This window comes from Olea europaea, chromosome 6 (assembly GCF_002742605.1).
Source record: "Olea europaea var. sylvestris chromosome 6, O_europaea_v1, whole genome shotgun sequence".
Taxonomy (NCBI): Eukaryota; Viridiplantae; Streptophyta; class Magnoliopsida; order Lamiales; family Oleaceae; genus Olea; species Olea europaea.
The window spans coordinates 19,734,233-19,749,651 of NC_036242.1; the positions used below are offsets into that span (position 1 = coordinate 19,734,233).

A 15,419-nucleotide genomic window follows, 5' to 3' on the forward strand; every position below is an offset into this window, starting at 1 on the left:
CATATTTATATGGAAGAATTAGGGGCGACAAATGATAAAATAGTCATAATGACAAGATATAATAGTCATTCACTAAAACACATATAATTTACTATAGTATTGAGATTTTAAACAAATATATATATTTTCTCACTTTTTTTTTCCGTGTCCGTAAAACGTGGTTTGAAATCAAATCAAATCACAAAAATAGTTTGATTTTGTTTGAAATTTTTTCCTAATTGTTTGAAATGGTTTAATGTGAATGCAGTTCAAAAACAGTCTAGACGAACACCGTTAATCTTTAACTTTTTAATATCAAAGTCACTTGGTAATTTACAATGGTAACAAAAGCTTTTTTTTAATTATTATTTTTTATTTTTTTTAGTCATTCCATTACAAAAAGCTGATCCTGAATTATCTCTCAAGCACAAATTCAAATTTCAATAATTTTTCGAATATTTCAACTGTAAATGGTAACAAACCTTAGCCTCTTTGCAAAAAAATACAGAACCTCTTTCAACAATCTAAAATAAAAAAAATTCAAGGTAGTATTACTACAATGCTCACTATGTGCATAAGATACTATTAAGTAACATTCAAGTGAAATTTCTCCAATTCTGCTAAGTCAAAAATTCAAGTGAAGAGGAAATCATAGGCAAATTGATAACTCAATGTGGAAATAAAAATCTTAAGAAATTTTGCAGATTCCTTACTCATCCAGTAGCCTCATGGTAATGATGATGTAGTTGCTCTGTCGTATCTCTCATTAAAATCCAAAAAGAATAGAATTTGACTTATTTTGTAGGTTTCAAATTTGAGAAATTCTGTGATTAGAATCAAGCATGGAAGATCAATTTGATTTTTTGAGAAGGGAATTTCTACGTTGAGAGAGACAATAGTTCAGAAAAAGACAGAATAATAAACGGAGGATTGTTTGCACCTAAATTTTCTCCATTAATTATGGGATGATACATGAAATGGGAATAATTCCTTACAATTCGGTGTGATTATAGAATTAATTCATAAAAAAAATGTGATATAATTATATTAGTTATAAAAATTAATTAGTATATTCGAAACAATTATATATCTCAAAATTCTAATTAAAATAGGAAAAACTCATAACTACAAATGTTTAAAAATAAAATTTCATATATACAACACTTGTGGAAAAAATAAAAAATAAAATTCAAAAATCAGGCGGTGAAAAAATGTTGTGACCTATAATTTAAATTAAACAAGTCATTGTTGCATACCACAATATTTATGGGTCACAATCACACATACTAAGTTACGGATGACACGAGATCAAGTTCACATACTCAACAAATATTGGTCATGATCATATATTAAGGAATAATGCTACATGCAGGTGTTCACTACCGCAATCGCTCTATGTGCTAAACAAGTGATGGTTAGTGATTTGATTATCAAATCAAGTACGGGGACTGCGGTAGTGAGCGATTATAAATATGATTACTCTATATTAAGTCACGTATCACACAATTAATCAGTCACAATTACTATTGATTCTCGCCCCACCCTACATCTTCTCTTTCATTTTTCACCCGATTTTACCTTTGCACCATCATTGATAACCACCATGTCATCACCCAATCTACTACTGTGAATGTACCCATCTACTCAGCAGGGCCCTCCAACCCGGATTAGTCTTTGATTACTATTCTTACCCACCACTATTATCGCCCAATTATTGCTCCTCTCCATTTTCTGTCAAAACAAAAAATTACAGCAGTAAATACAGAAACTTATCCATTAAGAATTTATGATGCCCTCCATTTTCAATCATTATTATCTCTTATCCTTTCATTTGCAAAGGATAAATACTTTTCCAATTTTCATTGAACTGCCAGGAGAAAACCTATTACCATCGTTGTTAGGTTTGAGCATCGGTGGATCGATCCAAGTATTTCAATATTCAGAACCATCTATTATATTTCCAGTATTTTGTAAATAGAACCATTTGGGTCTCTATAATTACTGGAACCAAATTCGAACTCGAATGGTCAGTTCCAATTCGGGTTTGATTCGACTAATAATATTTTTTTTATATACATTGAATAAACATTTCCATATAGGCTATGTCAATACATATACCTTACGTGGGACTACTCAACAATATTTGCGTAATAGAGAAAATCCAACTAAGAAATTTTCAAGAAGCAAAATAGTGGAGATTAAAAATCATGAAAAGATGAGAAAATTAAAATATCAAAAATTAAATTACAATTTGATAAGAAATTATTACTTTTTTAATAATTTTATTACTTCCATAAGCGAGGCATGTTAAAATCTATAATTTAATTATGTATAATGCTCAAAATTTTCTACTTTTAAAATAAACCGACATGAAAAAATACTAATTAATAAATTACTACATAATATTAAGAAATTGCAGATATTGAAGTCGCTATGTTTGAATAAAAATGAAAAATTATATTTCAAAAGAGAATCACAAACTCAAGATAATAAAAAAAAGTACACACCACAATCCAAGTTATGAATATATCAAGTTCAATTGTTATGTGTAATAAAAAAATTAAAAAAACATTTAAATTTGTAAACAATGGAAGAAAGTAAAAAGCTCGAATTGTAAAGAATGAACGCTTTAATTTATCAACTTACATTACAATATAGCTTGAGATTTTTGATTCATAGAAAACTCAGATTGCAAATAATAACATGTATTAACCTCTAAAATACAATAATTTGATATGTGGCAACAAGCAAAAAGTAGAAATTAGTCTTGATTTCTTTGTATTAGAGTCTATAGTTTTAGACAAATTGTTACCCAAATTTAATATGGTTTTTGGTTTTTTTTTAAAATTTTTTTTACCAACTGATAAATTTTAAATAAGAAATTATATAAAAATAGGTTCCATTTAGATATCCAGAGCTCTATTTCAGGAACCAAAAATTGACTTGGACCCAGTTGCTTCTTTGCTCTCGATTTGTTCCTAATTTATTTTTTTGGAATAGGATCGAAACATATCGTGCCAGTTCGGGAGGTTCGGTTTCGATTAAAATGCTCATCCCTAATCATTGTTGTGACATTTGATTTCAATCTAGAAAATAATCCTTCGTTGGTACTCAACATACAATTTGAGATGGGGTACTTGTGGTTGACCACCAAAGAATTATCAATGTCAATGATGTTGGTTTCGTCGCTCTTCGATTTCTTTATTTAATCCTTCGATATTATGGTGTTGTTGAGACGATCATGAGAAGCAAGGATGAAGCACGGGCGAAAGTTTAGAAATATTCGCTAAAAATACCCCTCAACTTTCTTTATACTCACAAAACTCTATCAATTTATTCTAAACAACATTCTGCAATTTTTAATTATGAGGAAATCACGTAGAATTTGAGATGGGGAATTTGTGGTCGACCACCATAGAATCGCCATTGCTAATGATGCTTGTTCCATGGCTCTTAAATATCTTTATTCAGTTCGTTAATATTCAATCGCCAATGGTGGAGGTACCAATTTATTTTCTCTCTCTAAAATTATTACAAAGGGAAAGTTGCAGCAGCGGTCCCAAACATTTTCAATTTTTGCAGACTTTACCCTAATCTTCAATTTGTACCAGCGAAGGTTCCAAACCTTTAAGAAACATGCAACTGAAGTCCGACTTGACGGAAATCACCTACAAAACCATTAGTTGACCAAGAAAATGAAATTTGACCAAAATAAAAAAGGTAAAATGGTAATTTTGCCCCTAAAATAAGTCAAAAATCAAATCCAAAAAATAAAAAAATAAACTAAAACTCATCTTGCACCCACTAACACACTCCAAACTAGAAAAATCACCGGCCACCGTCAACCACCCAATTTGTCGGAATTCATCTCCTAGCTAGGGGCCTCAGTCCATAAACACATCCCACACAATTAATTGAACAAACAACAATACAAGAAATCAAAAATCAAATTGAAAAGCTAAAGAGTTGCACGGCTTAACCTCTCAAACCGTCACCTATGGTCACACCCATGGTCGCGCCTCACTACCGGTAGTCATGCCCATCTAGGCGAGCATATTCATAGTAGAACATCATCAAATTATGGTCATATTACGATGGACTGATTGGGAATATTGGTGCTGAAAATGGTGATGAGGTACTGTTGGAGTGCCAAATTTCTTTTGTAGAAGGATTGCAAATTAATTGTGACGAATAACTGGAGTTGGGGAGGCGACGACAAGGCTGTGGTCATAGCTAAGGCCACGGTGCCAACGTTGGGAGATAGGTGACAGGATTTGGGCAAGAGGTGGGGTTTGTGCAGGAGACCCTTTTTTATTACTTTTCTTATTTTCTTAGGTTTTTTTTTATTTTACTTTATAATTTTTTAAATTTTTTTGTTTATTTTATTTAATATTATAATTTTAAACTTACTATTCTACCCTTTTGAAAATTGTCAAAATTAGTTAAAGTCCACTTTTCTTGGTCAACTAACAATTTTGTAGATGGTTTCTATCAAGTTGGATTTCATGTGCATATTTCTTAAAGGTTTGGGACATCCTGATTTTTAAAGGATCATCCTGATTAGATTATAATTTAAACACCCAAAATAAGAATTAAATTAAAATGAATATAATTGGTGAATCTTGATCCCCATTAAGATGAATTAAATTACTCAAACAGAGAGTTTTGATAGGGAAAGTTGAGATGACGTGACGAATTGTGATTCGCCTTTTTTTTTTTTTTTTTATTTCAATCTTCCAATGAATGCACGCCATATGTCAACATTTTCCGTCAAAATTCCCTATTTAAATAACATGATTTACATTAAGGCTCCGTTTGATTTGCCAAAATTTCCATGGAATTTGGAATTCGAATTCTTTCTACTTTTGACCTGTTTGATTGATAAAATTTTCCAGGGAATTCATTTTTCATGTAATTCTAGGTACAACACTTTAAAGCGTAATTTTCAACCATTTATTTTCCTAGGGGGTTGGTGGTTTTTGGTTTTCCATCTTTTTTTTTGTTTTTTTTTTAACTGTTGGCAATGAGAACAAATTCTAGGAATAATTGTAAAAGAGGATATACATGAAATTGACAATTTTTATGTAAAACAAAGCCAAACGAACACCAAAATATGGATGATTTTTCGATTTTTTTTGGGCAATGGAAACAAATTCTAGGAACAATGGTAGAAGTGGATATCCCTTAAATTGACAATTTTCATGTAAAATAAAGCCAAACGAACACAAAAAACACTTTTACTTCAACATTTTTCACGTGAAAAATTATACCAATCAAACACAATAATTTACAATTCTCAGGAAAATAATTTCTAGGTAATTAATTCCCTGAAATTCATTTTCTTTCTACTCAAATTTCATCTTCGCAATCAAACAGACCTTAAGATAATTAGGCGGGAGAAGATCAAGGACAAAATCACACGTTACACGGATTATTGGATTCATGGCCGCCCTCAACCGTCGGCCTTGACACGTTGAAAGGGGATTAAGAAACAAATAAAATCAAGCCAACGTGGAAAAAAAAGTATAAAAATAGGATTATTTAAATTATTAAAAATTATGTATGCCTACGAAGAGTGCCTCCATGGTTCATTCTCCCTACACCCTAGTGGGTCAAAGTCAAACAAGTTGGCCTAGGTTTGTTTTTCCAAGTTGTTGGATGATCTGTCCCCACTAAGGCACTAACCAACTTGACAGTTGCTTCCAAATATTTTTATGTGCGTTTTTTTTTTTTTTATATCCAAGTATCCCAACTTACACCAGATTAAATTCTGGACCTTCAAGATCCATGCCCCTAAAACCTTGGAGGGGGTAAATCGCGGGTTATGCCTCAACTGGATCACAGGTTCCCCCCATTGACTGTACACTTTTGCGCACAAGAGACCCTCCTCCACAATGATTGCTCCATACCAAATATTTGGCGACAGATTCCTATCAGGAATCGAACTCTCCACCCTGCCGCTGGAAGCAAGCCAATGTTGATTGATCCACCAGTTGAGCTGTGCCCCGAGGGGCTTTATGTGCGTTATTATTATTGTTAAAGTTACATTTTTACATATAATTTATGCGTATATGCATGCAATTATTCATAATACTATGGACACGGAGCGTGCATGACTGATTTGCATAGTCCTTGCAATATTATGTATTTTCATGAACGAAACGGATAAAGTCCGATCCACAAGGATGGACGAGTAATAAACTATGTCATGCGTGATTGACAGAAGCTAATTTCGAATTAATAAATCTCCAAGATTAAAATAGCTAAAACCCGCACTTGAGAAGTTTGGGGTTCTAGAACGATCAAGGTTTGGGGGCATTCCTATCTCGAGCAAGGATGAGGCCATGACAATGTTCTCAAAAGTGCACCTAGGTGCGAGGTGGGGTTACATGCTCCACCTTAGTTTATTAATTTATTTTTCATTTTATTTTTCTCTTTTTGAAAACTTTTATTTGATATTAGTTTCATATTTTTAAATGATTTTATTGGTACAAAAGTAAAAAATGAGTTTATCTAATAAAAATAAGAAAAAATTTAATTTATGGTGTTATCTAAATTATGTAATTAAGATTTTGAGACTTATCGTTTTGTTAAAAATTTCAAGTACGTATGAAGTTCCTATAAACCTATCAAGTAGCTCTGTCTAGTTGAATCTAATTTTTGCATTTCGAAAAATTGGAAATTGTATAATTGATTAAGCCCTTGTTTGTCAACTATTCTCCCACATTATTTTTTCTACAGTACTCATATTCAACCACACATTCTCCATTAAAATAATATTACACATATATAAAAAACTTTTCATTCTTTTTTAATCACACATTGCAACATCAATTACTATTCCATATTTCCATTTTTGAAAATAAAGGGCCACAAATAGGGCCTAATTGTAATAATTATTAAATAAATATAGTATTTTATAATTTTAGATTTTTGATAGTTATTATTTTAATTTTTAAATAATTTTTAGAATGATTAACAATTTTAAAAAATATTAAAAATAAGAAAAATACTTTTTACGCCTAAACTTGTGAAGCCTCAAACTTGGCCTCCAAGTTTAATAACACTTTTCGCTTTTTTTTAAGAGCATTGGGCCAAAACCATGGGTGAGGGGCTTGGTTTCAAGCTCTAGCTTCAGCAAGGGCCAAAATTCTCAAGTTATAACTCGGAGGTCGAGGAACGATTAAAACAGCCAAGCTCAATGGAATCACCCGACCATTTAAGAGTTGTAACTCAAGGAAGAGTCCCAATTATTCCTAATGAGACTCTCTTTGCCTCATCAAGGGACTATTGATCAAACAACTGGACATGTCCATAAATAGAGGAGAACTCATCCACAAGCTTTAGTTCATATAATATATTCTTCCCTTAATACACACTGTCTCGATCATTGGACTAAAAGTGGGGAATAACCGTTCCTTTTTTTATGTATAGAAACAAAAACACAACTTTGACAAAACTTTATATAGTGACTAGCATCATACCATCATACCATGTATGAAATTTTGATTAGACAATCCGATATATGATCGATGAATAAAATAAATAAAATCATATTCATGATTTTGTATAATATCTCCTAATATTCCGTGCCAAATTTTGTCATTAAATACATCAAACTTCGATTCGTGCCCTTTGAAAATTAAAGGAAAAAGATATGTAGGCCCTGCCCAAACAGGACGCTGTCGACGCTTTGAACGGACAGGGCCTCTCGAAAATTAAATATCTATAATTTTCTTTGAGCAAGTCCGTGATTACCATTTAAGTTTTGCATTATTACCGTGTAACTATACAATGGACCCAGTTGGTCCCACTTTAATTTCACACAATTCCCCCGTCGTACGCTCCGCCCATTCCGCTTTTCACACATTTATTATTCAACCTCCCATCTTCATTGTCTTGTTACACATTCACATACTCCATAAATATGACTGCTATCCAGAAAAGGAAGAAAAGGAAAACAAGGAAAGTTCAAAGTTTAATGTAATAAATTCTCTTATTAAATATAATCCTTTATTATATGAATTTCACCTAAATCACGGATCTTTCCATTTCTATTATGGTAAATTGACAATTAGTTATTGATTTGAGTATTTAGTTTCAATATTTACACAATACGTCTAAATCTTCTTGAAATTGTCAAATGATCTTCATAAAGAATATTGCACTTCAAATAATTAGACGCCAATTCAATTGAAAAGCCAAAAGTTAAACAGCTTCATAGAGTTGAATATGCAAGAAACAGATTACACTTAAAAATAGAAGTTTGAAGATTACAGATGAATTATATAACTATAATGTATTTGTCGTATTTAGACATTAATGACGGAAAAAATTATTTTATACATTCCCAAATCTTGTCTTTGTGTTAATTACTTAAATCGATAATTAATACACAAACAACCTTTGAGGAAATGATTTCGAAAACAAAACTTCTTTATATCCGTATGTATCAAACTCAACCCAAATCTTATTTTCTCTCAATCCCTATCAGTAATAAGGAATATAGCATTAAGCCCTGGTGGATAGATTTTATAATCTAGATTTTTATTAAAATCAAAATTAATAATTAATTTTAATAAATTTGTAACATCTAAATCATAGCTTTTATCAAAAATGCTAATAAACACGAATTTACCATATTCTGGTCAAAGCGGTCGTGGGGAAGAGTGTGGTGTAAACGCACGCAGATAAAATATTCTTATACAGTTGGTGGAATTATTTACAATATCATATTAGTGTGTGTGTATATATATATATCTATATATATATATATGGACATGTGCAAGCGGGCTTGGCTTTAAGCCTAAAAAATATGACAGAGGAATGAAAAGCAAGGGGGCAGAGCCGGCTACAGCTTCCTAACCATACAACCACTGCCAATTATCTGTAGATTCTACAAAGAAATAATAAAGGAAATTTCCCAATCTTGGTTATCTGTCATCAATTATTTTTTTTTTATTTTTTTCTGTCATTCTCTTCTTCAACTGGAAATCTTATCTCCATTTTTAGCTTATCAGTTGAATAAAGTCAATTAATATTGGGTATTTATTGTATTTAATGCACACATACTAATTCTTTGTGGGCATTTTTTTGTGGAATTGGGTTCAAGAACATGACAAGTTGATGATTTTGGAGTGCATCTAGTAATTTTGAAGAAAAGACTTTTGATTAAAAAAAAAAAATTGATCTTTGGGGGAGGTAAATGGGTTGCTTTCCTTGTTTTGATACAAGGGAGGAGGAAAAGCTAAATCCCCAAAAACAGAGAGATGGTCACAAGGAAGTTCAACCAAACATCCCATCCAACATAGCAAAATTGTCATCTGGTTAGTGACTTTTTATGAAATTTATGCAGTTGTACTTTGGATTTTTATTATTATTATTATTATTATTATTATTATTATTATTAAATGTTGTTTCTTTTTTTTTTTTTTAATCTGATCTGGGATTTTGTAAACGATCAGTCGATTCGATTCTGTTTTCCATATGGCTGTTATTGATTTTTGTTAAGAAGATTTATATGATAGCTTCTTGGATTCAACTAGTTGTGGACCCTATGAGGTTATGATGGATTTGATGAAAGAAACTTTGTTCTTCCTATCTATTTAATATTGAAATGAGAATTCTAGAGGACTATGATTGCTAAATTTGATCTGGTCGTGATATTCGAAGACTAATTTTCGACCCTTGAAAAAATTAATGCTCATATTTTCCTCTGCTGATATAATAAATGGAAGTCAGTGCTGCTAATTCTTTATAACAATTGATTAGACCAACTGTTTTCCTCTATTAATTATCAAGATGCAGTCATGCAGACTGTAAATAAGTTTATAAGATGCTGACTATAAGTAGGTATAAATTTGGGTCTTGCTTACTACTTCAGTGAAGCAATAATATCTTGTGCATCAGTAGGACTATTTAGATTTTTGTGTCTTTTTTATGGATCTCTGGTGGTTCATCATGGTGGAATTTGCAGGTGCAGACAGGGCCAAATTAAGAAGCAATGTCGGGAAAAGGAAAGAACCATCGGGACCCGTAGACGCACCTGTTGTTCAAATTGCTGCACAGACATTTACTTTCCGCGAGCTCGCTGCTGCTACAAATAACTTTAGGCCAGAGTGTTTCTTAGGGGAAGGAGGATTTGGACGTGTCTACAAAGGGCAGCTTCCGAATGGTCAGGTAAAATTTCCTTAACTTTACTGAAAATTTGCGGATGTGAGATATGATCGTTTGATCTTCAGTTTAAACTGGGAATTTTTTCCACCAATGTAGTTGTTAATATGTGCAAGACTTATGAATCACATTGGCTTTGCTTGAAAATTACTGGTCTGCCGGTGGCAAGCACATCTTTAAGAATATTGCAACCATAGGTCCATTGTTAGAAAATGATAAATGATTACTTTGATAGTGTGGTTCGTGGCCCTAGGTACCACTGTTAACCGCTCAGTTTAGTACCATTTTCTAAGAAAATTATTAGACTTAGTTTGTTGTAGCATGTTGTATGTATATTTTATGTAAATGTTCGAGTGCACTCTAGCTTATGTGTATATGTATATTCAAACAATTTTAAATGAATAGTTGATGAATTAACTGAAAACTGACATGTTCAATTTTTTCTATAATTTGATTTATTTGATCCCTTTAGTCATAGAACCTGGTCAAGTAACTTGAGTAGTTCTGTTATATAAGATATTAGGATATAGAAGTTACTACTTGGACAGCAAAGGCCTCTGTCCTTCCATCCCTTGGATGGATAGAGAGGGAGGGCCGTCTTCATCAATTTATATGATTTGAAATGATTAGCAAATGCTTAATTTGAGTCTTCTAAGTTATATAAACATTTTTGTCCGTTTTGGTAGGTCGTTGCTGTTAAGCAGTTAGATAGGAATGGGCTTCAGGGTAATCGAGAATTTTTGGTGGAGGTTCTTATGCTTAGCCTGCTACATCATCCTAACTTGATGAACTTAATTGGTTACTGTGCTGATGGGGATCAGAGGCTTCTTGTCTATGAATTTATGCCCTTGGGATCATTGGAAGATCACCTTCTCGGTAAAGTTCTTTTTTTGCTTATTCTGTTCATATTTCTTTTTGCTTTGTATGTCATTTGTCCCTTGTATTTGGAAATACTGTTAGATAAATGTGAGATAACAGCTTTTCTTCTAATGGAAATTATATCTTAGCACTATAAGATCGGAAGCGTTAGAAAACAATAAGCACACCCTGTTTTCTTAGTTACATTTAGAGAACTCTATGATAACATTTATCAAATTAAATACAAAATTCAGAGTAATTCCTTGAGTAAAGCAGTTCACCACAATCCAGTGCTTACATATGCCAGCAACCATAACGTACCAGAAGCCAATGGTGACTAAAATTTTGTAGACCTGCCAGTCTTGATGTATCAAAATTCCTGCTAAAATTGTCTTCCTTTTTTGACCTTATAGATTTCAATTGAGCTAATTTATTCTAGTTGCATGAATTTCCAGCTTGTTACTATCTTGGATGCTTGTATTCTCTTTGACATGAATTTCCCAAAATTCATACAAAAATTTTGTTCCTTTTTGTAAGTTAAAATATTCCAATTGAGCTTGGTGAGATTTTATTTTATTTTTCCCTTTACATGTATAACAATCAACATAAGGCCTACAAAATTTCTTACTGATCCTTCAAGTGATTCACTTCATTCTCAGCACGGTGCAATCACATGATCTATCGATGACATCTCACCCATTTCAACATGATATTACAATCGACCTATTGACTTGCCAGTCAATCTGTGTTTGATTCCACGAAATTAGACACTACTCTACAACAATTGATGCTCATCTCAAGCTCCAAATCTCAACTACAATTTAGTAAGAAGTAACGAGATGTGTTTCCTCTTACTTCTTACTAATTTTCCATTTAGAGTGTAATCAGTTCTGTGAAGTCATCCTAGTACTATACTAACTAACTTTATGATTAATACATCCTGTTAATGTATTCTATGACCCTTTTGTAACCTAATTCTGTGGGTGAAATTTTTTGATAATTCATGTAAAATGCATGTATCCACATCCTTTCCATTTCTCTGAATGATTCTGTTGCTCAAACAAAGAAGTAATAAAAATTTTTCCCCTCTCTGTCTCTTCATCATATGATCACGATTTGCTTGCCATCTCATTATGACAAAGAAATTGGATTTGTTAGTTGAAATCTACTGCTGTTGAAGTCCTGACCTATAATTTCTGTTCTTTTGGAAATTGCGACATCGCTAACACACACAAGTATGGGCATGCATTTCATGTTCATACAAATTTTCTTAGTTCATTCCTGAGTTGATTTCACTGTTAATGGTGGAGTTTGCAGATGAAGTTAGCCATTTGTGTTTTATGCTTGTAATTGAATATTATAATTTCACTAGCATGTCTACGGCCCACATTTTATCATGTATTCACAGTCTTCACAATCACGTTGTATGCCTTTTTTTCTTCAGATCTTCCGCCTGATAAAGAACCATTAGATTGGAACACAAGAATGAAGATAGCAGCTGGTGCAGCTAAAGGTTTGGAGTATCTCCATGACAAGGCAAATCCTCCTGTTATTTATCGGGATTTTAAGTCATCAAACATATTGCTAGGTGAAGAATATTCCCCAAAGCTCTCCGACTTTGGACTTGCAAAGCTAGGTCCTACTGGAGACAAGTCACATGTGTCCACCAGGGTCATGGGAACTTATGGTTATTGTGCTCCCGAGTATGCCATGACTGGGCAGCTGACAGTGAAATCTGACGTTTACAGCTTTGGGGTTGTATTATTAGAGCTCATCACTGGACGGAAAGCCATTGACGGCACCCAACCACATGGAGAACAGAACCTTGTCGCATGGGTTAGTCACTCAATATTTTGTATTTCTATAGTGGTGTCTAATTTCATATTCCATCTTTTTTGCAATAGTAGATTTCCTTTAGTATTTGTGTCGTTACCATGAGAATTTTCCATGTAATGCAGGCACGGCGATTGTTCAATGACCGTAGGAAATTCACAAAATTGGCAGATCCACGACTGCAGGGCAAGTATCCTATGCGAGGTCTTTCTCAGGCTCTAGCTGTGGCGTCCATGTGTACCCAAGAACAAGCTGCTGGTCGCCCTCTAATTGGAGATGTTGTCACTGCACTTTCTTATTTGGCCAATCAGGCGCATGATACTAGTACAGCTCCGGTGAACAGCTACAGGTTCTCTGGGGACAAGGATGATAACAGAAACAAAGATGAGCGAGGTGGAAAAATATTGAGGAATGAAGAGGGAGGAGGATCTGGACTCAAATGGGACTTGGAAGGATCTGAGAAGGATGATTCTCCAAGGGAAACTACGAAAATTTTGAACAGAGACTTGGACAGGGAACGTGCAGTTGCTGAAGCTAAGATGTGGGGTGAGAATTGGCGGGAAAAAAGACGACAAAGTGCCTGAGGAAGTTTCGATGGCAATAATGGGTAGTAACTTCATCCTTTATAAATTGTACAAGGCCCCCTTTGCCATCCTGCATATTGCATAGGTGATAGAAACATCCTAAAACTGTGCTTCAACCAAGCACTAGAAGTTCAATCTTCTTGTTGAGAGTTAGTTTTAAAACTCGTAAATAAAAAAAAAAAGGAACACAATATGGGCTTTTCTTTTGAAAATTTCATTTCCTTCTTTGCATTTCCAGATAAGGAAGAAGAGAACATTTGTGTGTATATTTACAGGTGGAACAATGAGTCAAAGAGTATTTCTGAAGGAGATGCTCGATGCTTCTTCTATGAAAAACAGAACCTGTAATTTTACTTGGAACATTTGGCGTCAGAATCATTTTACACAATACATAATCCAGGTGGACAACTTATTAATATCTATTTTGAGCTTGTTACTTGTTCGGTGTCTAATTATCTTATCTAAAAATTTAAACTGATTTAATTATAATGTTTGGTATGGACATCAGCAACAAATTTTTTAATAAATGTAAACTTATAACTAATTGAATTAACAGAAGGCGGAGAGCTCGCGCTGCAGTTTGAGAAGATATTTTGCTTGAATACTTCAGGAATAGATAGCCAACATTTAAAACAATCAGTGGTCTTGATTTTGACATCTCATACGATGTCAAGAAAGAAGTACATTTTCAATGTATAAATGACTTAATCCATGAAATTAATGTGAAAGAGACGTGTCTATAGTATACAAAGCATATATTAAGTTAGCTATGGTACTACATTAAGCTAAGTCAATACACAACAACTCCAAATATTATTAATGTTTATGTGTGTACGATTTGATAAACTATGTTTTTTCAGGAAAAATTGTTGGGAATGGCTCAAACTAGTAAATTAAGATTGGGACCAACGTGACAATTTTACCTGAAGCCCAGTAATTGTCGAAGGATAATGTTATCCACAATTCAACTCTGTAAATTTGAATGAATTGTGCTATAAATCGAAAATAATGATTAGATGACAAGATCAAGTTTTATGTCTGGACGTGCTTTCAGAGCATTACTATCAACTAGAGAATTTGGCCGAGCTTCTCGCTTAGATGTGGAGCTAGTACCAGGTGAGTTGGCGCGACTTCCCACCCTGGCTCCATCGGAATTCATAGGTTGGAAGTTGGAATCTCGTCATTCACCCATGAAGGAAGGAGATGAGAGGTTTCAAGTTTGCTTAAAAAAAAAATTCCAAAAAAAAGAAGGGAAAATTACCTAAAAACCTACAACTATAGACTAATTATCATAAATAAGGGGATTAGTTTAAATTTCAAATGTCAGGTGGTAATTAGGATTTATTAATTATAACTAATAAATATTTAACTCAAATTGAAATTAGATAAAAGATCGTAATTGTTTCAATTAAAATCTAATTACATCTTCGTTTTACACACACACACACACACACACTCTCTCTCTCTCTCTCTCTCTCTCACACACACACACACACACAATCATCTTCTCGAACTTGCATGACCATCCATCGGTAGTTTTTCTGTTCATTATCTTCAATATTCAAGAATCTCAACCTCGCGCAAACATCCTATTAATCAATAAATCTGCTATTATCACACAACCATTTACCACAAAATCGCCCCTATTTTTATTTATTTTCAAAAGTTACAAGTATTAAAAATGGTTTTAACTTGTAGCGTGGAGAACAAAAGGAAGAAAATGGATAAAGGTAAAAGGAGGAAGGAGGTTAAAAAATTCTCTCTTCGAAAGAGGGGTATGATGGGTTCGGGTGGAAAATCTTCGAAAAATGTGAAATAGATGTTTCTACTTTCAGTTTTGTTGTGCATTTGCTTTCCATTTAGCTTGTAGTGTATGAGTAGACTAATTATGGCACTAATCAAGTGTTGTGGCCTGAATTTAAACTTTGTGATATGTATATGATATAATCAACGATTGTGACTTGTATGTGATATGATCAACTGTTGTGACCT

General features: G+C 33.2%; 1 protein-coding gene across 1 annotated transcript; it reads left to right on the plus strand.

The window, feature by feature from the left end:
* The first annotated feature begins 8,772 nt into the window (after positions 1 to 8,772).
* Positions 8,773 to 13,849, plus strand: LOC111396104 (serine/threonine-protein kinase PBS1-like). The gene is made up of 5 exons (XM_023022396.1): positions 8,773 to 9,305; positions 9,956 to 10,158; positions 10,839 to 11,028; positions 12,455 to 12,846; positions 12,969 to 13,849. The coding sequence occupies exons 1-5, from the start codon at positions 9,185 to 9,187 to the stop codon at positions 13,425 to 13,427; spliced, it is 1,365 nt and encodes a 454-aa protein (XP_022878164.1). The 5' UTR covers positions 8,773 to 9,184; the 3' UTR covers positions 13,428 to 13,849.
* The last annotated feature ends 1,570 nt before the right edge of the window (positions 13,850 to 15,419 follow it).